Below are 23993 nucleotides of genomic sequence, written 5' to 3'. Positions count from 1 at the left end.
TCGGAACCCCCTGAGAATTCGATTTCTGGGGATATGTTACTGATAAGCAGTATGTGCGAAGACAGAAACTGAGAGGTGGTCAGGACGTCAGGACCCCCACCCCGTCTACATCCACGTCTCCCCTAGATCAGTCGTGTAGCCAGAGGGGGGTAGGAGCTCCTCTCTTCCAAGCAAAGTTCCCGTAACACCCCTCCCGAAATATTTTTTTCTGGCTGCGCTAGTGCTCTATCAGACTGTTCCGCCGAAGCGCCGTTGCCCCTTCAGTAAAGGTGGCGAACCGTCTTGAACAAACTGGCGATACAAGTAAATTTTTACGTGTTTCACACACGACCTACGACGCTCCTGTTCCCATTTCTTCCGTTATTTTTTCCTCTTTCAGATAACAACAAATCGTCTTTCGTTTTTTTTCTGTTCACTTTCTTTCGTTAAAAAAAAACGGTGGAACGACACGCAGCTTCCCGAACTTGACTACTCTAAAAGTAATTAAGTACTGTGACTAAATTGTAATTATTTACCTACCATCCGTAGTAGTATGTCGTGCGCTGACTACTGATGCAGGCGCAGGGAAGCAGCCATGTAGTGGTAGGGAGTGCTGAAGTAGCGGCGTCTGCTCTTCCCCTCCCGGCCGGGGGGGACAAGTGGGAAATTTGCGCCCCCCCCCCCCGTATTCTTGCTCCCCGAAAGTTCTCTTTTATTGTTCCCCTTTAGGCGGGCTCAGGGGGGGAGGGGGGGCAGGGGCCCCTGCCTGCCCCCCCCCTCGCCCCCGTAGACACCGGCCCTGGATTGTTGGTTTGTTCGCAGTGGAGTAGCCAGAGCAGTGGAAGGTCTGTGATTCACCCCCCTCCCCGAAATCGTACCTTTTATAGTGCGTTTGGGAGAGGGAAACGAAGGTGAAATCCTCCTCCCCATGTAAATGCCCCGTAGAACCTCTCCTGAAATAAAGTTCAGTTTTCTATGCTACAGTCACTATATATATATATATATATATGTCTGTAACTCAAACATCGCCATGCCAGTACTGGACAGCTGTTTCGGCCTTGTTGGGCCTCATCAACAGTACGCAGGCAGGCAACGTTTGAGAGGATGGCGTCAGAAGGTCACGTAACACGTGATTCCTCCTGTCAGGGTGAGATAACTCCATGGAGGAAGGAATCCTTCAAGCATTCCTTCCTCCAAGGATAACTCACTCACTGAAAGCCCAGTGCAAAGCCAGTGAAGTATAATAGGAAAAAGAGCTCCGGCTATTTTTTTTTCCTATTATATATATATATATATATATATATATATAGTGACTGTATTCTATGCTAAGGAATAGCAATGAGAGGGTGGCGGCCAGTAGCTGGTGAAGACTCATATATAGTGACACACACACTTCGTGCGTGTCGTTTTTCACGTTATTCCTCATGCTCAAGGTTTTCTTGCACTAAAGGAATAGACTGACTTCTACTGCCAAATAAATAGATTCCCCAACTCGGTTCCATTCCGATAGTGGCGCTGAAGTAGTGTGGCACTGTGGATAGGCGTAAGATATACACCCTTAGCGCTCCACCGCGGGATTGGTACTTTGAAATAATTTCTGTATGTGCATATGAGTGTCATGTAGACATACAAACGTTGATGGACATGGTAAATAGTGACGCAAACTATTTAAGGCATGATCCTGTCCTGTAAAACGTCTTTACTATCTCGCAGTAAAACCTGAAAGCAGAAAGCGTCCATGGCAACGGCGCGCGCTTTCAATGTTGCGATTGAAGTGATATATGTATGTGCATTCACTGCTCACAAGAAGCTGGCAAGCTAGGACACATCACTAATTTTCAAATTTTGGACAGCTTGGCTCGCGCTATATTACTGTCACGGCACAGATAGCAAATAATTCTGAAAATTCACAAAATCGCATGAGCTTGAGTGAGCTCGACGATCCAAAACTGGCATCTGCGCTGGTAAGGTATGTTCTTCTTGACTAGGAAAATATGCAATAGCTGCTTGCTTTTCGCAGTTGGTCGTGCTGATCATGTGCGATGATGACAACTTATGGGCTCAAGCGAAGTTTGTCATGTTTCCTGACGACGAGACATTTGAGTCGTTATTTGACGTCTACACGTCGAGGTGTCAAAAAGGTACAGTGCATGAAAACACGTCATCGTCTGCTTCTAAAAATCTACGTAAGCCGTGCATTTCGTTTACTTTCCAGATCTGGGACCGATTGATCCCGACTGGTTCACAAGAGAAGCAGACTCCGCATCACCTCACCATAGCGGTGCCACAAGATCTGTATTGCCCACTGCAGCAGAGTCCCCTTGTTTGATGGTACGAGAGCCGACTTCGCAGGAGTCAAACAGAAGTGCCCCGAACCATGAGAAAGACGGTGCTGATACAAGCGAATCCTTCTGCATTTCGACTCTATGGTCACCTCTCTCTTGCACACGTAGGAACGAATGGTAAGTAGGCAAAGGAAACCTGTGGATACGTGTTGGTCCTTAATTTTGCTGTGCTTGCAGTGATGAAAATACGTTTAGGACGCCCATTCTGCCGTGTAAAGATTTTCTTCGGCAAAGTTTGGGAGCTCAGGAGTCCGGATCAAGTGTCAAGTGGTCACCGTCTTTGGAAACACCACCTTGCATACCCAGTGGTAATGGTCTTTTCGCTTATTTTGTCATGCCGCAGTTCAACTTGTTTTGAGTGTGCACCATACTAATAACTGGTATACATTTTTCAATGAACAGCGACAGGCAAGAAAGTGGGATCGAGACAGGTAAAGTCCACGTTTGCTAGTAGCTTATTCAACGATAGAACAGTTGTGTCGGGAGTTCCTTGCTACAGGGATGGGACAAGCTGAAATTCGGTACCGAAAAACTAAAGCGTAAAAGTATCACGTGTTGACTTGCTGTTAACAGCTTTGACTTGCTGCATTTAGTTAATTAAGCAATAATGCTCTACACTTCTCTGTGTGAACAACAGCTATGGACATCTTTTGGTTAACGAATGTGCTTTGTATCAGATGAGAAGCTCTGGTACTAGTAAATATGTTTATCCAAAGTAATAGGTATTCATTGATACTGCTGCTGATGCTGTAGGCAAAATTCCTACAAGTGAATGAGCAAATTTTGTAAAAATCTGCCTAATAATATGGAACACCAGACACCCTGCCAATCTCCATGCATGAATGTGTGTGTGTGTGGGGGGGGGGGGGGGGTTCACCTTCCATTGCCCCTGCACCATATGATCTGTATCAGTGTCCTTGTTGTGGAATGCAGTTTGCAAGGCCGTACGGAAAACGGACTAAACTTTGTTCTTTTCTATCTTAACAGATTGCCCCAAAAACATTATTCCAAGGTTCTGAAAAGGGAAGCTCGCCAGACTCGTCTACTTTAGAAGAGGAGTTTTCAGAGTTCCCTTTAGATACTGAATTGGAGGAAAGACCAATCTGTAGTCAGGATTACATTATTGAACAAGCGGACCACATTGAACAAGGGCCTGAGCACCAAAATGAGGAAGTGGGATCTAATGGTGCTACTGCTTTGGATGTGGAAGCCAGCCGCATAACAAATGAAGGCACATCTGTAAGCGCACAAGATGTCAAAGATGAATCACAACGGAACGTAAACGAGAGTGCGCACATTCCAAACAAGACTGCCCTTTGCACCGGAAAGCCAGAAAGAACTCCTTGGCCTGCCTTCCTCACTCAAGATTCCCCATATCAATGTCAAGACACAGCCTCCAGGTCAGGAGCCGCCAGTTGTGCCACACCATCTTCAAAGCCTAACATGACTCTTCAGAGAAGAAACCTGCAGCATAAATTTTGTGACATGCCACCCAAAAATAGTGCTGAAGAAACTGGAGAAAACAGGGTAGTTGAAAACATAATTGAAGATGAGGAAGACAAGATGGACACAAGCTTCGTAAAGTCACAGATTGGATATTCGCTGACACAAATCCTCGAAGCAGCTGAAAGCACTGCAGCATGCATGGAGGCACCGGATATTCTGTTTACGCAAACCGAAAGCTTTCAGAACTTTTCTTCCGAAGATTATTTAATGCATGTTGCATTGGAGCAAACACCAAAAGAACTTTCTGATGGTGCTTCACTTAAACAGGGCATAAGAAGTATTGCTCCCTCAAGTCCGGGAGTTTCAAAGCCATTGTCTGAAGAACGGGCTCATGCAACTAGAATATGCACGTCGAATGTTACTAATTTTGCTTTGTGTGCTGGGAAATGTAATGCAATATCTCCAGTCCGCAGGAGGACCTTGAAGAGGCCTCTGTCACCAGCACTGGAAGAAAACCAAAGACATTCAATGCCTGAGCAGCACGTCACTACAGGATTCACTACGTGTGCAGGCAAACCGGTATATGTGACATCTAAATGTTTGACTGCGGCCGAAAGCTTGATGGCTGGCATCGGGGATGACTTGGGTGAACATGCGGTCAGAGATGTGGGCCTTGTACCTGTTAGCAGATCAGTTGATGAACAGCGCATTGGTAACGCATCACCGGTACCAAGTGGACGGTATGTGTGTACGGGATTCTCAACAGGACGTGGGAGGAGCATCAAAGTGTCTGCGGCTGCTATGAGCTCAGCAAAAGAGCTACTGAGCGAAAGCATTGAGGCCCGCGATGTCAACGATGCCAGTTGTAAAATTAAGACGGGTAGAAAGAATTTTAAATTTGAAAATATGCACGGTAGCAAGCCACTCAGTGAGGAGGTAACAAACGGTGCTGAATTTGAAAGTAAGACCAGCTTACCCGTATCCGCAAAGGACCGTACTTCCAGGACCTGTAACGAATGTGGGACCGCTACACCACATTCTGTGAGTGTTGAAAGTGCTATAGTGAAGAAAGATGAAGCCCTGCTTGACAGCAAGTGGTTTACTGCTGGATTTACAACAGCAAGCGGTAAATCGGTTAGAATTTCCGAGGCATCCCTGAAGGCTGCAAGAAGTTCCCTCTGTGATGCCGCTGTTGACGATAATCCTGAATGTAAACCCGCGGGCATAAAAACTTCTTTTATGACGAGCACTGGTCAGGTAGTGTCCGTATCAGCCGACTCCTTGGGCATTGCCAGTTCACTCTTGCAAGATAGCAACAGCTTTCAAGTCACTGAAAAGCAGAACCATGACCACTTGCTCTCTGATAAGGTAACAACTGGTTTCACCACTGGGAGTGGAAAGAAGGTTGAAATCTCTAGAGGTTCTTTAAAAGCTGCTGCAGAAGTATTGAGTGATACCGTTCGAAACACGTGCACTGATGTGGACGGAAGCAGCACTGCGGGAAGGACTCTCAGGAGCACAGGAGCAAGAAGAAACGACGCTATAATGACAGGCTTTAGCACAGGAAGCGGTAAAGCTGTAACTGTTTCTCGACAGGCAATGAGTGACGCTCGAGCACGTTTGAATGATGCGGCTGACGGCAAGGTTGGCTGCCCACCTGAATCAGTGGGCCTGGCAGATCGTATGCCTTCAAATGGCCAAGAAGGCCAAGCCACAGCAGCAGTAGATGAACATGAGACTATGACTACATGTTCTGTAAACTCTGAGGGTGTGAATGCCAAAAAAGATGGAGTTTTGCGTTACCAAAGGTCCTTGACTGCTGGATTTACGACAGCAAGTGGAAAGTCCGTTACCATATCTGAATCGTCATTGAAGGCTGCACAGAGTTTCCTGTGTGATGCCGCCGTTGACGATCGTCCCGGATGTAAACTCGCAAGTGTAAAAACTTCCTTAACAACAGTCACTGGTAAAGCAGTGTCATCTGGTTCCTTGGATGTTACCAAGTCGCTGATGACAGAAAAGGAGAACTGTGACGATTTGCCACATGATAAGGTAACAACGGGTTTCACAACTGGGAATGGGAAGAAGGTGGAGATCTCCAGAGATTCCTTGAAAACTGTAGCTGCAGTATTGAGTGCCTCCGTCGGAAATATGTGGACCGACGTGGACAGAAGCAGCACTGCTGGGAGCACTGCGAGAGTCACAGAAGCGAGGGGTGATGACGCTATAACGACAGGGTTCAGCGCAGGAAGCGGAAAAGCCGTTACCGTGTCCCGAAAGGCTATCAGTGCCGTCCAAGCACGTTTGAGTGATGCTGCTGTCTGTAATGACAGTAGAGTAAGCGGTCAATATGAGGCAGTGGGTCCGTTAGACGATGTATATCTAAATGGACAAGAAGAAGGGACGACTGTAAGGGTCTCCACAGGAAGATTTGGGGAGTCTGTGTCAGTTTCTGCAAGGTCACTTAATGGTGCGAGGGAAATGTTGTGCGAAGACAGTCTACTAGATCAAGAATCATCGACTGTGGTGAACCCACACCAGCTTGGTGCGGAAATGACTTCAGAGGCATCCCCGCTTGCTCAAGGTACTTGTAGCAGGAATGCTGAAGAGCCTATTACCCCAAAGCCAGCTCAGCCGCAGCCATCAACGCAGCATATGTGGACACCACCGCTTCAAAGGATGTTTAGTACGAAGTTGAAAACACCTACCACTGCACGGACTTTTGTCACGCCCTTCAAAGTGGTGGGAAGGACAAGTGGTCCCGCTGAAGCCACCCTAGTAAACAATCCAGAAAAAACATGTTGCACTCGAAAAAATGCAATTCAGCCTGGGAAGTTGTGGATATTGAGGCGCTTGCAGAAGCAGCGGAGAATCCCCATGCGTGTAGCGTCTGGTGGGTCTTCTCCACGCCTTTATACCTTGGACGAGGTAAGTTCAGCTCGTTCTACCTTAGTGAATGTTCTTATCTCTGCACGCAGCTTTCTAATTTCATCTTCCGTTTCAGCTCGAAAGGTACGGGGTGTCGAAGCAGACTGCTCTTATCACTTGTAGAAATGCAGAGTGTCATCGATTTTACCTGGGAAGCACAGAAGAGCTTACCGTCCTTGGCGATGGCATTATATTGAACCCCTGCAAGGACCTGAAACTCGGAAAAAACGAGTTCTATGAGTATGCTTTCTTATTAGCACGTGCTAGTTTGCATGTTGCGCTAAAATCAAATGGAGTCTGATGTACTGTGGCCCTCTGCAGAGCTTTCGTTGGAATGCCTGGCGTGGATGCGAGTCTTATTTGCCAAAAATGGTTTGCAAACCACTACAAATGGATTGTTTGGAAGCTGGCTGCAATGGAGCAACATTTTCCGCAGGTGTTTGGTGGAAGGTAAGAGCATACATATAGCCCTATGTTGTAGCGTTGAACCCAGTAAAAAACATTTTTCACCCCCAGTTTGAGTGTGAACGCAAAGCAATTTTACGGGCTCGGCTGTGCCTCTCACTGCCTCATGTGTTGTTCGTTTTGCTTCTTTTCTTCATCAATCATCAAACAATCTGCTCTTTCACACAATGTCACCCAGTTTTACTATATCCTACAGTTTGAAACATAAGACCCAATTTGGGAAAACTAAAAACCCGAAAAGGCAGGTTCTAAGTATATATGCCACCAATTAATCACACACAATTAATTCCCTATAAACTTGATATAGGGATGCACCTCACCTTAGAACTGTAGTGGCTGCTACTCTTTAGCAGTTAAGTGGTATCGCCGGTGTTCACCGCCAGGGGAGTGGCGGAAGTGTACGGAAAATAAACACGTGTTTTCGTTGTGGACGAGGTTGGCAGGTCACTCTTCGTCGTGTCCTCAAAGGCAAGACCCTCTCGACCACGCCACCCGATATGGTGTCAGAAGTGGGGTACCACCGTCACTTCCCTGGCGGTGAACACCGGTGGCGCCACTTAACTACTGAAGGGTGGCGGCCACTACAAAAACTTTGGGAGCTGTCAAACTAACCAGTTGTTCTATTTCAGAGCATTGACACCTGATCAGGTTATGACACAAATGAAGTACAGATATGACATAGAGATTGACAACAGTTCGAGGTAAAAATAACTATATTGTGTGGGAACGTGAAGAAAACAAACCAAAAGGTGAACGTCATGGCCTCTTTGCAGGTCAGCCCTAAGGAAAATTTTGGAGAGGGACGATGTTCCAAGCAAGACCATGGTTCTGTGTGTGTCGGACATCAAGCAGGAAGACAATGCAAGTTGTGATTCAATCCATAAACCGCAACTGCCATTGAATGGTCCAGCGTACAACAGCAAACACCCTTTGCCCTTTTCAGGCCGTGTCTCTGGAGGTTACGGATGGGTGGTACAGTATACCGACTGTGATTGACGAACCACTATCCAAGCTAGTGGCAGACAGCCGCATTCTTCGTGGTCAAAAACTCGTCATTAGCTGCGCTGAGCTTATTGGCACTTCAAGTGCATGTGCACCGTTAGAGGTGAGAACAAAGTTTTAAAGGGACACAAATGTAGAAAAATTTCTCATCGTAGAATGAAAGTCGTCCTGATAGCGTCGTTTGGGATTTAAGCTCGAAGGAAGACACGATTTATGCTTTTCCGCTTCTCTCCTCGTCAAGTGGCGCGATGCAGATGAGGTGCCCAATCAAAGCAGGAGATCTTCCGCAGAGACCAATGGAAGGCAGCCACGTACAGTTGTGCCTCTTGAGAAGGAGAAAAGGGAAAGCACATATTGCAGTCTCCTTTGCACTTAAATCATAGATGACTCAACAGATGAGCGCTTTCCCTCTTGCATTGCTGTCAATGTGACAGCATCGTTCATTCTGCAAGGAGAAATTTTTGCACTTTAGTGTCACTTGAGGGCACAAAGGCAACAATGTTGCATATAAAAAGTGAAAAATGCTTGGTGTCAGCAACATGCTCTTGTGCATATCCCCCAAGGTTGCTGAAGGCACAGCTTTGAAAATATCTTTCAACACGACAAGAAGAGCACGTTGGGATACAAGGCTCGGGTACTTTGGCCGTCCACAACCCTTCCCTGTGCCCCTCTTGTCTCTCCATCCTCGAGGAGGACCTGCAGGAAGAGTTGACTGTATAGTCATTCGGACGTATCCGCTCATGGTGAGATGTTTGCTTTGTAGCCCAGCGGTTTTCGTGTAACTGTGGCATATGTAGCACTTGAAATAACGTTTGCAGTACCTCGAGAAGCTCCCCAATGGAACATCCATCATGCGAAATGAACGTGCTGAGCGTCTGGTTGCTGCTGCACACGACAGAGTCAGGGCGGAACATATGGAGCGATTGATGGCAGACGTTCTCTCACAAGTTGAAAAATCAAATGGTATGACTTTCCTTGCAAGCCATTTCAATACTTTTCTCTGAGTTACATTTCTTAATTGGTGGCAGTGACAAAACACGCTTTCTATCCATGTGTTTAGTGTCGTCTGCTCCTCTGCAGCACCAAGATTTAAGAAAAAGGTGGAGCGTGTGTGTAACTGAAACCAACTGAATGTTGTTAGAAGTCGCGTATCGTAGTCACAAGTATTTCTTTTTCATTGTACATAATTAATTGACTAAATAAGTCTTACGAGGTAACATAAAATATCTGTCTAAGTGCCAAGATGTTTCAGACAGAGTACACATTGTACACTCGACCCGCGTTTATCCGGACTTCATTTATCCGGATCCTGTGCTATCCGGACAAAAAAGCATGGGGACGGATTTCTTCCCATGTATTTCGCCCTCGTTTATCCAGACTTCAGCTTCCGGACTCGGACGAGAATTCTGGAGAACAGAAGTGACTAATACCCAACAATCGGCTTCAGTTATCCGGTCATTGTCCAGGAAGGACACGTGGCCCACACCTAGTCAAGCGAGGTCGAGAACCCTGGTCGTGGCCTCCTTTTTGCTGACACAAAGACAGTGTTGTTAGGAAGAATTTTCTCCCTTTCTAACTTTGCACGTTACACAAAAGTAATCCACTGAGGAGTCTGGTCATTTCAGACTGAGAAGGTCCGCAACGAGGACCCCTGCGCTGCGATCACAGATGACGACGTTGTCAGTGTCGTCGCTTCCGATAGTGTTCAAGAAGAATCTGATGATGGTGAAAGCGTAGATGCACCAGCTGTGACGCTAGAAAATGCGCAGGCGGCACTGAGAACAGCGCTATTATTTTTCGTGCAACAGAACAATATTTCGCAAGTCAATGCCATTAGCGAAGGTTTGCAAGAACTGGATGCGTGTATTAGAATGAAACAGATGACAATGGATAGTTCTCTGTGCAATGGTCAATAAAGACGTCCTTTTAGGATCACTCTGGATTTTCGTGTTTCACTTATCCGGTTCCCCTGCTATCCGGACATTCTCACAGGAAACGAAGCCGTCCGGATAAACGAGGGTCGACTGTATGTCTTCCTTTGCGTCTTTTCTTTGGCAACGGCTTTTGCAACCGTTATTGATCATGTAATGTTAGTACTCGTACTATATTTAGTATTCAGAACCAAGTTCTTAAAAGCGATGGAAATGGACATATGCATCACTCTTGCACAGAATGGATGCCTTCTGTGGCACCATGAAATAAAAAAATGCCAGGACGTGCCCCTAACATCAGCTGGATAGGTTGTCCTTCATGTGGATGCACACCTGGGTACTAACAATTTTCTTCCTGGTGCAGGTGATGGTGCTATGCTCCAGGGCGTGAAAACAGTTCACGTGACATACTCCAAGAAACAGATCCGAGGTCTCACATCAGGTCAAGATATCTGGAAAGCATTGCAGTGCTGCGCTGACACTTCTGAGATTGAAGTAATACAATCAGTTATTTTTATGTAGAGTGCAACTCTCGTCTATTTATGCTGAGACCGCAACGTCTTGTCCCACAATACTGGCTCGACACATTTTGAAGGAAACTCAAGAAAGTTCATTTATTATTGCCATTTCATTGGACATTTGTCACAGTTAGTATAATGGAATAGCTGCTAGAGTGATGCGAAAACCTGAGGTCAGGAACAACCGATACTTAAGGTATAACAGCATTCAGTGCTCTCATATCTGATGTAGGTGGTGCCTGTGCAAATACATCCAGGGATATAACTAAGGATTTCTGACTACACAAGTCGGTAGTCATAAACTAAGAAGGTGCAGATCACTACCAGAGATCCCACATGCAGGAAAGTGTGTTCAGTGCACAATACAGCCCTGCACAGACCCAGCCCTGGCATCTCATTTGCTGTGTTCTCTGCGCCAGGCCGACAAACCATGCCAGCACAGCGGGCCGGGCCGACAAATCATGCCAGCACCGCGGGCCGGGCCGACAATGATGTTTCTGTGAGCCTGGCCGGGCCAGGTCACGCAGCTCATTCCACACGATGCAGGACTATTAGTTTATATGGTCACGTGCTTGCATCATTCCTGTGCGTACATTTTCTAAACCAAACAAGGGCCCCTGCATTGTGCGTATGGTCCGGCCCTATAGAACCTTCCCGAAGCCACTTCGCATTGCTCATGACTCCTCACATCTTTCACAGTCACGTTCACAAGCTTGGTGAAAGGGGCAGCGTTTGGATGAAGGAGTCTGTCGACATCGACAACGTTCTCTACCTCCACAATAACTTTTAGTGTAACGATGATGCACTTGCCCGTGTGTGTTCTGGACTTTGGTTTCGCACTGTCGCAGTGTTCAACCGACAGTTCTAGTAGTATGTTTTAACCTTGCGTTCTCTTATAAATTTATTTATAAATTTGTTTGATTAGCGCTAGAAAGGTGTGAGTCACAGCTGGATATGCTTGGCCATGCTGTACTAACTGGGCCACCAGGCCGGGAGGGCCCGGGCCAGAGTGAGCCATTTTTGTTATATGCCTGGGCCGGGTCGGGCCCAGAAAAGGTCGGCCCATACAGAGCTCTAGTACAGAAAACAACACCTTTAGTTTGATGATTTTAGCTGTGATTTTGATTTCATGATTTGATTTTTGTTATGATTTTATTTATTTTTTATGAATGATGTCAGTTATATAGCTAGGGTTCCTGGTTTTATGAGTGTTTATATTTTCCCGATATATTACGAGATAAGGTGAAGATAACTGACAAAGAGAGGTTCTCCCGTTGTTTTGTAATGTTATCAACCAATTCAGTCTTGTACTACTGTAATTTGGTTTGGCGTTCATTTTTGCCACGTTTCGGTAGGTCTCAAAAATTATAAACGCCGATGACCGGAAACCCTATAGTTATAGCTTCATCAGTACAGGTGATACTCTACCCCATTGCTCGTGGCAATTAGATGAAAATATAATGATGGCACTCACAGTGGAGAACTGAAATTCTACATTGTAACACTTGTAAGTAGTGCTTTTAGGGCACAGCATTGGTGAGCTGGGTTTGACCACAGACCAAGTAATTTAGTCTTGGTTTGAGGGCGAGAGTCTAGCTGGGTGAGAGACACTGTACGTGTGGTCCTGTGAGATTGGTAGTGCAGACAATGAAGAAGGACATGTTTTAGATCTTCCGAGTCACCACGGTGACAGCGCTCTTGTCACAAGCAGTAACGCCATCCAGTCGCATTTGATTAATTAATGCCGCATCGACTATCCTTGCGTTTGCTGACCAAGAGCGAGGGAGGCTCCGCCTCCTGAATGCGGGCCAATAGGAGGACGTGGAGGGCAGGCACTTCCCAAGCCTCTGCTCTCGCCTAAGAGATGGCGCAGCGTTCACGTTGTTTCACATGTCGCAAGGCTTCTGCCATGGCGCACCAATCTAACCAACGGCTTCGCCATCCGTCAACATGGGAACAAGGCGGTACGTCATGGCAGAAGCCTTGTGGCAGGTGAAATAGCGGTAGCTATAAGCACTCCTGTCTAAGCCTCGTTCAGCCGTTGGTTAAATTGGTGCGCCATGGCAGAAGCCTTGCGACCATTCTTGCGACACGCGAAACAACGGTAACGAAGCGCCATCTCTTAGGCAAGAGCAGAAGCTTGGGAAGTGCCTGCCGTCCGTGTCCTCCTATTGGCCGGCATCCAGGAGGCGGAGCCTCCCTCGCTCTTGGTCAGCAAACGCAAGGATAGTCGATCTATGCATGTCTGCTCTGTCTGACTTATGTTTATTATCTGTTTCACATGACAGGGTTTGCTGACTGAAGAGCAAGTAAAGTTGTTAAGAGAATATCAAGAGCAATGCCTTAACCAAAAGCAAGCTGTACTGCAGGAGAAGCTACAGAGAGCTCTGGAAACTGCAGAGGATGAAGAGCGGGTACGGACGGCTGCCTGTTTTGTTCCAGCGAAGTAACTTGCTTTATTGTTTTTATTGGCATGCGCTTGTTTCGAATTGCATGGTACATATCATTTGAGATTGTAAGTATCATCCACCAGGATGTTGTAACATTATCTTTTTGCGCATGTCCCATCCAGCCTGTTGTGACTTTTGATGCTTCTGTTTTTAGTGCCCTCCGAAGCGTACAGTGACCCCCGTCCTAAAAGTTCTTGTGGGAGGGCTGCACGAAAAAGACTTACAGCGGAATGTGTGTAAGTCTATACTTTGTTTGCTTATAGTTAGATCCTTGTCTTTTTGGATTTTATGATTTTTTTAAATCTCGGAATGAGAACCTAGTTCGATATTGGAGGCTGCAAAACACAGTGAAATCTGGTGATATCACGTGAAACAGCAAATTTTCGTGTGGAAAAGAAAGAAAAAAAAGTGGAAAGAAAACGCATGAAATGGCAAGAGGCAACATCAGATGTGAAGTATCTTCCATTGACCTGTGCCTGTACAAGTACAGTCACCATCCGATTTTTCGGACTCTGCGGGGATCGCGTAAAAGTCTGAATAATCGAGCAGTTCGAAAAAATGAATTTCGCTTCAAAATAACCTTTACTAAGCCCTAGTAGGCTGGAAAAATTTGTCGATGCTTTCCTAACGCCCTTCCAGCTCTGCCTGATAACATCAGCTTCTATTTCCCGAAGCGACATTTCGTCAACGTACACTGTCAGAAGCACCGCAGTCATCAAGTCCGCAAGTCGGCTTTACATAACGCATGCGTGTTTTAGGTGAAGCTCGCTTTACAGCGCTGTCGCGCGACTCGCGGGCGGACGGCATGTGCTGTGCCGTTGGCCAAAAATGATGACGCAAAAGCGTTACGACAGACCTCTTCTACTCAGAGGAATGGAAAATGAACGATCATCACTGCCTATTTTGTTGCCTCAATATTTTAGTTGGTTGATTTCTTTTGATACGAATTTCGGACGATACCAATATTTTCCGTCACCCCAAGAGAGAAATTCACTAGTCGGGCAAACAGAGTCCGAAATATCGAGCGGCGCGGCTGCACGGCGTCTGAAATTTTGGACGTTCTTATACATCAACTCTATGGGACCCGCGACCGTTCCGCGAACGAGTCCAAATATTTGAGCACGTCCGAAAAATCGGTCGGCGACTGTAGCTGAGTTTGCAAGTTTGAGTTGGCAGGTTCGGTTTTCATTAATTTCCATGTTTTCCAAATAGTGGTGGTAGTGTAAATTGGGGGGTAAAATGGAGACTACCATGTGTATTGTAATGTCACATGTATAAGTCGCACCGCAGATAAGCCGCAGGACCCGTTTATAGGAACGTTTTGAAAATTTTTGGGCAGATAAGCCGCGGGCAATACGACACGGCTGATTTGTGCAACAAAGGAGACCATAGAGAAGGCCATAAACCGTGTGGTCCATATGCCCAGGGCGGCATGGTGTATAACAAAGGAGGTCAGTTCTAGTGTTCTACCAAGATCGGATTGTGCCCTTGTTGCGTGTTTTTCATGGATCGACATGTCAGTGGCCTTCCAGAAGACATGAATCACTGTCACCACTTTCATTAAAGCTGCTTAGGGGAAATCAACAGGAAGCTCAGTCTGCTTGAATGTGGATGCGCCACTGTTACGCATTGTTTGTGCATTGGGAAGGCGGTGCTGTTCCAGAGACACTGTCGGCTCTTTCGTTTAAACCGGCGTATGGGGAAAATACCAGTGATGGCCAGTAGTTAACTACATGTAGTTAAACTACTAGTTAAACTACCTGATTGTAGTTAAAAAGTAGTTACCAACTATTTGCAGAAATGCAGTGGCAACTCCTAGTTAAACTACTATTTCAAGTAGTTAACTACAGTAGTTAGGTGACTGCAGGCGCCAACCACTTCCGATCTTGCCGCAAGCTTTACGGCACGATTGTGCTTCCGACTTTTACATTGAACTACTTGTTTGATGAGAACGGAGGTGCAGAGCAATTGTGCCGTGCATGTGTACTAAATCTTCACTTTTAATGCTTGTCTAGTGAAGCCTCATTTGCTGTGAAATAATTCTGCAACGTAGTTTATCGCGTAGGCGCAGAAAGAATCCTGCCGCAAGCTTTCTCTTTGACGATCGTAGCAATGGCTGGAGCCAAAGTTCGCCGCGTCCTGCGCGTGCGGTGAGGAGGTGAGCATTGGTCATGTGACATCCTTGCGGAGACGCGGTCAGCTCGCAGCAAGCTCTTTTGTCAGCGCATAATATACAAGAAACAGGCAGAGGATTTTACGACAGTATGTGAATTAAGCTACGTACGCACAAGAGTATATTTTAAATACCATTATCACTGCTTGTGATCATATTTAGGTGTCCAAGAACACTGCAAGGGATTGGTGTTGATGGACAATGTTAAGTAGTTATAGATGTAGTTTAAAATACATTGCAGCAGTTAAAGAAGTAGTTTTAACTACTCCCCTGAGAAGTAGTTGAACTACTAGTTAAACTACTCCATCGCGAAGTAGTTAGTAGTTATAGTTAAACTACTGTAGAAGTAGTTAGTGGCCATCACTGGAAAATACCAGGGAAAAATAGTAATGACATAAGCCGCAGAGCGACCGTGAGAAAAAAAAGTTGTGCATAAGCTGTGGCTAATACGCGTGAAATTATGATAACTCTAAAACGCATACATAGCTCGAGTTATAGTATAATGTGACCACACAGACCACTGTCAGTACACGTAGGTTTCCTTGGCGGAATTCACTTCTCAGAAGTACTGTCGTTGAAGCAATGAAACTGTTTGTCCCGTCTTAGGCTGTATTGCGAGTGTGTGGAGGCCGTGCTCAGAGTTACAACAGACTTTGGTGGAGGGCAATGCCGTAACATTCTACAATGTTGGAGTCTGCCCAGTAAGGTGAGAGATACTCAGACATTCGTAGCTGAATTAGGCTAGTTCAACTTCTGCATTTACAGCACCTAATGAATTTTAGTGAACAAGCTACAAGCAACTATCGAGACTTTTATTAACATTATTGAAAACGTGCCATGGATGTTTTCCAGCTTACGAGGCAGTTATAATGAACATGCATCTCCGTTGCTTTGGTCACTAATGACTTTATGCAATTTTTTATGGAAGTTCTTATGTAGCAGATTGTGATTGGCCATTTTGCCATCACTCTCAGTTCGACATTCTTGAATGTGTAAACACCAGTAGCGTAGCAAGAGAAATGTGCTAGGAGGAATTCTATGAAAACTTTACATTCTCCATTCTCCACGCTTTTTTTGGGGGGAGGGGGGGGGTAGCTACTATATGGGTGCCTTCCACACTGTACCACAAGTTTGTGGAAAAATTCACGATTCCCTTCCAAGCCAGACTGAAGTTTGTTATAGATGAGAATTGACCGCCATTATGAAATTAACTATTTGTGGTGCACTTTTTTCACGCAGAAATATTCTCCCGGATGTACATTACTCTGCAGTAGAGCTAACGACTTCGAAAGCTACAAAGTACCAAGCAATCAAATGCCCAGAGCATGTCAAAATTTACTATGAGAGACAGGTATGGTTTCTCTGCAGTGTGTTGAGAGTAGCATGCATGAACGGCATGTTGGGAGACTTCATGAAAAAGGGAGAAGTGTACATGATTGCAAGTGGCATTTTGTCTTTGTTTCCCAGGTGACCAGCTTTGCACTGTTGCGGAACCAACACGATTCTCAAAGCAGAGGAGTTGATATTGTTGGCTTGGTGTTTCATATAAAACACCAGAAAGATGTGGATATCATCTACCTCTCTGATGCCTCATTCAACTTCGTACAGCTCACTGTGTATGGAGGTTGTGATGTATGTACGCCTTGATATGGCCAGAGTTAATTTGCTTGTCTCTCTCTCTCCTTCTCAGAATGTGGAGTTTGGAGTCAAAATGTGAACAGTGTAGACAAAAGTAGGCTGTACAGAAGGGGAAGCAGTAATGTAAAGCATGTAATGTAAAGAGAATATTATAGCGAAGCCGATTATAGAGAACGGTTAATGAACCCTGTCGAGTTACTCTCAAACCACTAGTCTTCGTGTTTCCAGCGACGACACAACAGGGGTTGACTGCACATCGCCCCCCCCCCCCCACACACACACACACACACACACATTTTTTAAAACCGTAAATCACAAAACCACAGGACCCTATTATACACGGCCGACTTCTGTCAATCCAGTTGATACACTCTGGATTTGGCATTCATTTTTCTCTCTGGTTCTAACAGAATTTCTTCCTTGTCCTGTAGGTGTTCTTGGCAGAAGGCAAACTAAAAGAGGGTCAAATTATTTCAGCAACTGATCTGATAGTGAGACCTAAGAGGAAGGACTCCGAAGATATTATTTCGCTTGCTACGACAGAGCTGTCAGAAATTGCATGTGCACCCAGAAGGCCGCACCTTCAGGATGCGATAGCTGCTTTTCAAGATCGTGTACTGGTATGACAATTATTTCTATTACCCAGTGTCATTTTCCTGTCCACATCCTATAACCAAGAGATCGCTTTACTTGATTTCCTGGTTAGCAGTGCAGTCCTCCAACCACACTACATTTTGTCTTCACATCGTAACACAGATATTTGTCAGATTTTGGGGGGGGGCAAACCTTGACAGTGCCTTCTTTCTTTTATTTCGGTCGCATACACGACTAATTTCAAAACTCTTATTTCTTACCAGCCCTGCAGAGTAATCCAGTTACTCTAATTACATTATCAGTAAATTAGTTGCTTCCAGGATTACTTTTGAATATGAATTGTAAACGTAACTTGATTAATTTTGCAAGTTATATGCAAAATTTAACGGGGGGGGGAAGAACGTGTTTTACTAGGGTTTACCCTAAAACACAGGGCCCTAGGCATTCACCAAATTTCCGTGATGCTTTTGCAGCATCAGTTCAGGCATGTTCTTACATTTCTGCTGAGCTCAGATTTCCAGACATTGAACTCCACTATAGTCATGTTCAACTTAAGAAGGAAAAGAAATCTAGCCTGTCAGATCTCAAAATCTTACTGCGCTGCGGATAGGATGGCTGGACACAGAGAGGTCACCCTCCCTCACTGCGCCAGATAATGTAATCCATCACCCCCACTCTGCTTCCGTATTGGCTGTTAAGACTGGCCGCATGACACTATGCTGCGACAGAAAGTGCGCTCCCCCACTAATGGCACATGGTGGCGCTCCTAGCGTGCTCTCCAACGGCGTATGTAGTTGACCGACTAGATTTCTTTTCCTTCTTAAGTTGAACTGACTATAGTCATGTCATTTGTCCTTCCAATGCATATTTCCATATTTGTACCGCATTCCTCGAGGAAGAAGAATAAGGTGACACATCAAAATTATGTATTGAAACGAATGTAACTCGACATAACTCGATTACTTTTCAGAGCAACTGTAATTTAATTACTTTTAGTAGTTGTAGTCATAATTAAGTTATTTGTTAAAAGTAATTTTTACATGCCTGCTTCTTACCAAACATTGAAACTTGCGCAAACGTGGACTATACCCTGAGGACAAGTCAACTCCGCCCACAAATCTAAGGATGGCAGTGATTGGCTTAGGCGGACTCACGGCGCCCCCCCGAGTCGCAACATGGTGCACCCGCTTGCTTCAGACCGTTGCTTTTATACTGATCATGTCGCGAAAACACGCATCGGAAATGACGCACTTAGAGCACATTTACGTGTTTTTTAAGGCAGGCACGTAAAATATAGGAGTTAACAAAAATGTGAATAGGGTTCCCTGTCTGCACGGCGTCCGCCACCTTCTCCCACGCTCCACTCTCAACGTGCTGACTACATTATCCGCAGCCGGAGATGCACCTCTGTGCCTGCAGCTCTCGAGTTGTCTCGGAGTACAGCTTCTCTGAATTAGTACTCGTTTCAGTTACGACATGCTGACACAGTGTTTGGCGGACAAAAATTCTTGATTTCATGCATGCTCTTGCTCTTTTTCAAAAGGACTTCGACCTTTTGGCATCTTCGGCACTACAGAAGTTCCGAGAGCCACAGCCACAACAACAACATTCAATGAACCTAGGAACACCCAAACTGAGACCCAATTATTCAGCCCCCATCTCGAGGGTTTACGCATCAGGAAGCAGCAACCAAACTCCACCTACAGTCAGCAACGGAAAACTGTGTCGACCCAACGTGGCTACTACGGGTCTTCCGCAAACAAGGTGTTCAGATTCAAGCCCTGGAGTCGTCGTGACAAGCAATAATCCACGAACTCCTTACACAGTGAAGCCTGCCACTAAAGTTCTCAGATCTACTCCTGTGCCAGCAAGAAATTCAACACAGTGTCCAGCGGCAATGTACGATGGACTAATCCTGTCGGGTGCTTGCGATATTGAACCAGGATCTCCTGCAGACGTAAAGTCAAAGCGCATCAGGGCAAAAATTGCTCTGCTGGAACGGTATGGTGCGCTGGCCCCGTTGCCTGCGTTGAATACACCAACGACGGTAGTCGTAAAGCGTCCGTACAGAACCCCAGTCTTGCAGAATGCGAGCAGTAATCCACTTGACAGCCCTCCCATGGAATTGGATGTGGACTAGGATTAATGTTCACGTTTGTTGACTCTAGTCAACCAAAGGATCGAGGACATGCTGTGATAATGGACCTAGTATGCATGCTGTTTTACATACCTACTTGCCTTCAGTGCCTCTGTGCCTTGAAAGAGAATTTTTTAGACTTGTACCAGACAAGGAATCTGCTTCCTCTAGTTTGCTAACTGTATTTTTATACATACAAATGCAAAGAAGCAATATATTGTTTTACTTTAATGTGCCCCTTTTGATTACATGGTCATCGAAGCTGTTCTACTATGTACAGAGCACTGTGCTGTTGCTCATTTTCTTCCAAAGGGGTCTGACCATATCTTCATACCTGCAGAACATTACAAATATTGATGGTATGCTATTGGAAAAATTGCTTTGTATGCTCTTACCCCCGGGTTGTACTGATTCTTGATCTATGCCGCGTCTGGTAAGCTTCTGGATCTCTTCTGTAATTGCATTAAAATGTCAGCCTATACATCTTTCTGCAAACATGCATGAGCATATCGTAGACTACCAAGCTTCGAATGAGTGAACTCAACTGTACTCATCGGCGTGTAGTAACGGGTAGATCACGACTGGGTACACAGCAATGCCGATTAACGACACAAAACCGCCTATAAAGGCTGCGTACCTCCATCCTTTCAGAGGCGGTTTCATTTTATGATTTTATGCATACGACGTGAAGTATAAGCACAACAGTCTACTCGGAGGTTTGAGTCTACCGTCTACCGTTCCTCTACTGCTCCATCTGGTGGAATTTGTGAACTGCTCTCTACAACAACCTTGTGCTCCACCAGCGCCTCCTCTACTCTGGTTCTGCCACTGATCTCGATTGTAAAAGGCTGGATCGCGGATAGGGAGCGCGAGCGTGAAGAAACCGGCCGCCATCTTACGGTGCTCACAACAGTCGCCGCAGCGATCATGGCAACTTCTTGCAATTACGGTCGTACCAAACGTACTGGCAAGGTTACAGGGCCTAAATTTATACAGGTGAGTCACTCTTTATCGAGGAATAAATAGGCGTTCATTCTGTATATTTAGTTGACCATTATGAAGTGTTTTTTTGTCCAAAACGAGCACTGGATGCAGGTTGCTTTATCGCTCTTCCGACGTTCAATCGAGCACACTTGCATTTTACCCGGCGGCAAATACAGTTTGAGTGCATAATATGCTTGAAAGAACACGTTACACTACACAGGTAGTGTTGTCATCAATATATGTGCGAGCACTCGAGCGCTTTTTTGCATGCAATGCTAGCATGGTACACGGTGTTCTCTGCGGAAGCAAGTGCCACATTCATTTCTTTGAATTACCTTCACGCGCAAGTTCGGTATTACGTCATAATGAGACCACGATTGTCACCTTTTTTCATGTATTGGTATTGTTTTGTGCCTTGGTTTGATTTGTGACAAAGAATCCTACGTAACGGTGGTGTGGCGCGACTTGAATAACGCCTTTGTCTGAGCTGTATTGTCAGCTTGTTACGATAGTAATAATTTGTAGCGTGTCGCGCTATTTGAAGCAGTTTTTAAGGCAAAAGTGGTCTCTCAATACAGGTTTCGTCATGAGGGCTACCCAGTGAATAATCTGTGTAGTGTGATACGGCTGGGTGTACAGGTAAGTGTCACGTTCCTCATCCACTGGTTTCTACTTTACAGGAAGGAACAACCTCAGTGCACGCAAGGTGGTTAGCCTCTCTCAGTTTTGCATATTTTCTTACATGTTCACATCAGAAATACACCTTACACTTTAGGCTCCTTCACCCAGCAATATAATAATTAGAGATTATAATTCTTTTTAGAAGAGTTCCCCATATTCTTTCTGAATAGTTTTTCATCTTTTTAATTTTTAGAAGATACACGGATTGTAAACCATGTTTTAAACTGATGTTTTAACATTTGTCCAATGCATTTATTAAACAACATATTCATTTTTAACTGGTTGCACCCAAATCAATGTTCTGATGTATTATTTCCTTTGTTGTCGATGCACCATAAAAATTGGAATAATCATCATCAATGCAGGTTACTTCACAGCTGCCTCGACATACTCAAGAAATGGGTGCAGAACCTGCGTAATGCCCACAAACTTTGACTACCACAGCACCTCCAGAAAGTAAAGGCATATGTGTCACGTGGGATTTTTAAAGGCGTTCACAGTATAGACCACTTTCTGTTTACAAACATGTGGCGTTCCGAGAAGACCGGTTCGAGGTTATATTTTGCTCTGGTTGGCAAGAAGCGGGAAAAACGCGTCTGCTGATAGGCCGAAAAGGCTGATAAGGTTGATAGGTGCCCACCAGCATGCTTTGCGCGGCGGCGAAACGTAATCGATGACGTAGGAGTGCAAGTGGTCTATATAATACCTTGTATTAACTGTTGTAGATGTAAGCCGTCTCTACAGTACACTCTCAGAAATTAAAACCGTGAGAACCGTGATAATTGTTTCAGTTAATAGGGCATGCACATATATGCTATAAGAAAATTATTTCTTGAGAATGCACTTCTCTGGCTACTGGTGTTGTTTACATCTACTGTTGATCACATTCATTTATCACGTATTATATTCTTATATATACTATTATGTTAACACATATTTGATCACATTAAATTCAAAATTCATCATATATAAGAAAATACCAGGAGGGAAGTTGCTATTCATTGCTCATTCTAACCTAAAATTGAGTGCTACAAATTTAGAGAGAGTACCGTATTTTCACGCGTATTAGCCGCGGCTTATGCGCGATTTATTTTTTTCGCGGACGCTCTGCGGCTTATCCGTGGGTGCGGCTTATCTGGTGACTATTTTTCCCTGGTACTTTCCCCATACCCCGGGTTAAACGAAAGGGCCGACAGTGCCTCATGTTTTTCGGAACAGGACCGCCCTCCCAGTGCACGAACAATACCGAACAGGGGCAGGTCCACTCCACATTCGAGTGGACTAACCCGTCAATCCACGAAAAACACGCAACACGGGCACAATCCGATCTTAGTAGAACAGTAGAACTGACCTCCTTTGTTATACATCATGCCGACACCGGAATGTGGACAGGGTTTATGGCCTTCCCTACGGTCTCCTTTGTCGGCAGAACCACAGGAAGGGTTCAATACACCTGACATCGGGATAAAACGTGGTCAGCTAAGCGTCAATTCTCATTTGACGAGAGCATCAGCATTCGTGGACACGGGCACGGCAGTTAGAGGTGAGGCATGGCTCCAACGCTGAGGCACAGCCACGACAGCGGCTTCAAACTAAAAGTCGTCGACTTCGCGGACAAGTACGGGAACAGGGCAGCTGGCAGGGAGTACGGCGCTGACGAGCGTTGAGCGTCTCTATTGATTTTGTATGTGCATGACTGGTTTAACGCACAAAGCAGTCGCGTCGTATTACCCGCGGCTTATCTGCGAGTGCAGCTTATCTGCAAAAACATTTTCAAAATGTATCTAAAAACGGGTCCTGCGGCTTATCTGCGGTGCGGCTAATACGCGTGAAAATACGGTACCTGTCCATTGTCATTCCTAAAATATATATTGTCATTGTAGCAAGGTCATAAAACAATAAATGTAGTCTTTTGTGACCTCCCTGCACGTTCATTGTATCCTGAAACGCATAAGTGCAAGAAATAACTTGAATAAACTTGATGTTGTGTATACTTGATATAAAATGTTGAATAATATAATGTATGATATAAAATGTTGAATAAACTTGAACTTGTATATTCTCTTTACTCACCATCAGTGACCTTCTTTACAAAAGCATATCGTGTTAGATTTTTTTTGTTTACGTTTCACAGACTGGGTACACGAGGGCCAAAATGACAAAATCACAACTGTTTCAAGCTCCAAATCGTCCTGCTGCAATTATCCTGTTGCAGACCATACGTGTGTAGTGCAAGAAGGCCCTTGCACATCAAAATCTAAGATGGGAGTTAAACTAAATGCAAAGTGGTTCCTATGAGAGACTTCGATGCTGAACAAAATTGTGCAAACTGCGGAAGGTGCCATAGAAGATATTCAGAAAGCGTGTCTGGTCTCACAACGGTGCTACGACGCTCTCTATTAGATGACGATGATACTCATTGGAGTTTCAGATGTGCAGCTGCATTTTTTCGAACATGCTCCACATAACAAGCATGACAAAGTCAGCACTGGATAGCAGGCCCCCCGTTCCTAAGCAGCGTTGCTCACGCTGCAGTTCTATTCAGCAAAAGCATGTGAGTACTCGAGAAGGGCATTCAGTTTGGCACAACCGCGCCTGCAAATAATCAACAAATGAAGGAAGAAACAAACAAACATAGAAGGGCTGTACTTCAAAAAGAGGTAAATCCTGCGTCTCAAGGAGGTGTTACCACTTTTAAGTAACTTAATTGATTAAGCTTACA

General features: G+C 45.2%; 1 protein-coding gene and 1 long non-coding RNA gene across 3 annotated transcripts; one reads left to right on the top strand and one right to left on the bottom strand.

Annotated features, from left to right (window-relative positions):
- The first annotated feature begins 1535 nt into the window (after window positions 1–1535).
- Window positions 1536–19837, top strand: LOC135394583 (uncharacterized). Of its 2 annotated transcripts, none has more exons than XM_064625398.1 (21): window positions 1536–1943; window positions 2000–2120; window positions 2195–2441; window positions 2502–2632; window positions 2727–2755; window positions 3312–6698; window positions 6775–6938; window positions 7020–7148; window positions 7793–7864; window positions 7937–8024; window positions 8107–8268; window positions 8729–8908; window positions 8984–9128; window positions 10461–10591; window positions 12903–13028; window positions 13219–13300; window positions 15844–15943; window positions 16477–16588; window positions 16705–16869; window positions 17307–17495; window positions 19013–19837. In XM_064625398.1, the coding sequence occupies exons 1-21, from the start codon at window positions 1899–1901 to the stop codon at window positions 19607–19609; spliced, it is 6402 nt and encodes a 2133-aa protein (XP_064481468.1). In that variant the 5' UTR covers window positions 1536–1898; the 3' UTR covers window positions 19610–19837. The 2 variants fall into 2 exon arrangements, with proteins under 2 accessions (XP_064481468.1, XP_064481469.1); XM_064625399.1 differs by having other exon boundaries at window positions 1536–1948.
- On the bottom strand, window positions 19817–20427 carry LOC135394584 (uncharacterized). Its single transcript, XR_010422945.1, has 3 exons — window positions 20244–20427; window positions 20002–20058; window positions 19817–19940 (listed from the first exon to the last, which is right to left on the bottom strand). It is a non-coding gene; the product is annotated as an uncharacterized LOC135394584 (long non-coding RNA).
- Window positions 20428–23993: the final 3566 nt, after the last annotated feature.

The sequence above is a fragment of the Ornithodoros turicata genome, chromosome 5 (genome assembly GCF_037126465.1).
Source record: "Ornithodoros turicata isolate Travis chromosome 5, ASM3712646v1, whole genome shotgun sequence".
NCBI classification, from domain to species: Eukaryota; Metazoa; Arthropoda; class Arachnida; order Ixodida; family Argasidae; genus Ornithodoros; species Ornithodoros turicata.
The sequence above is the reverse complement of the archived record's forward strand: the minus strand, read 5'-3'. Positions and strand labels throughout refer to the sequence as shown.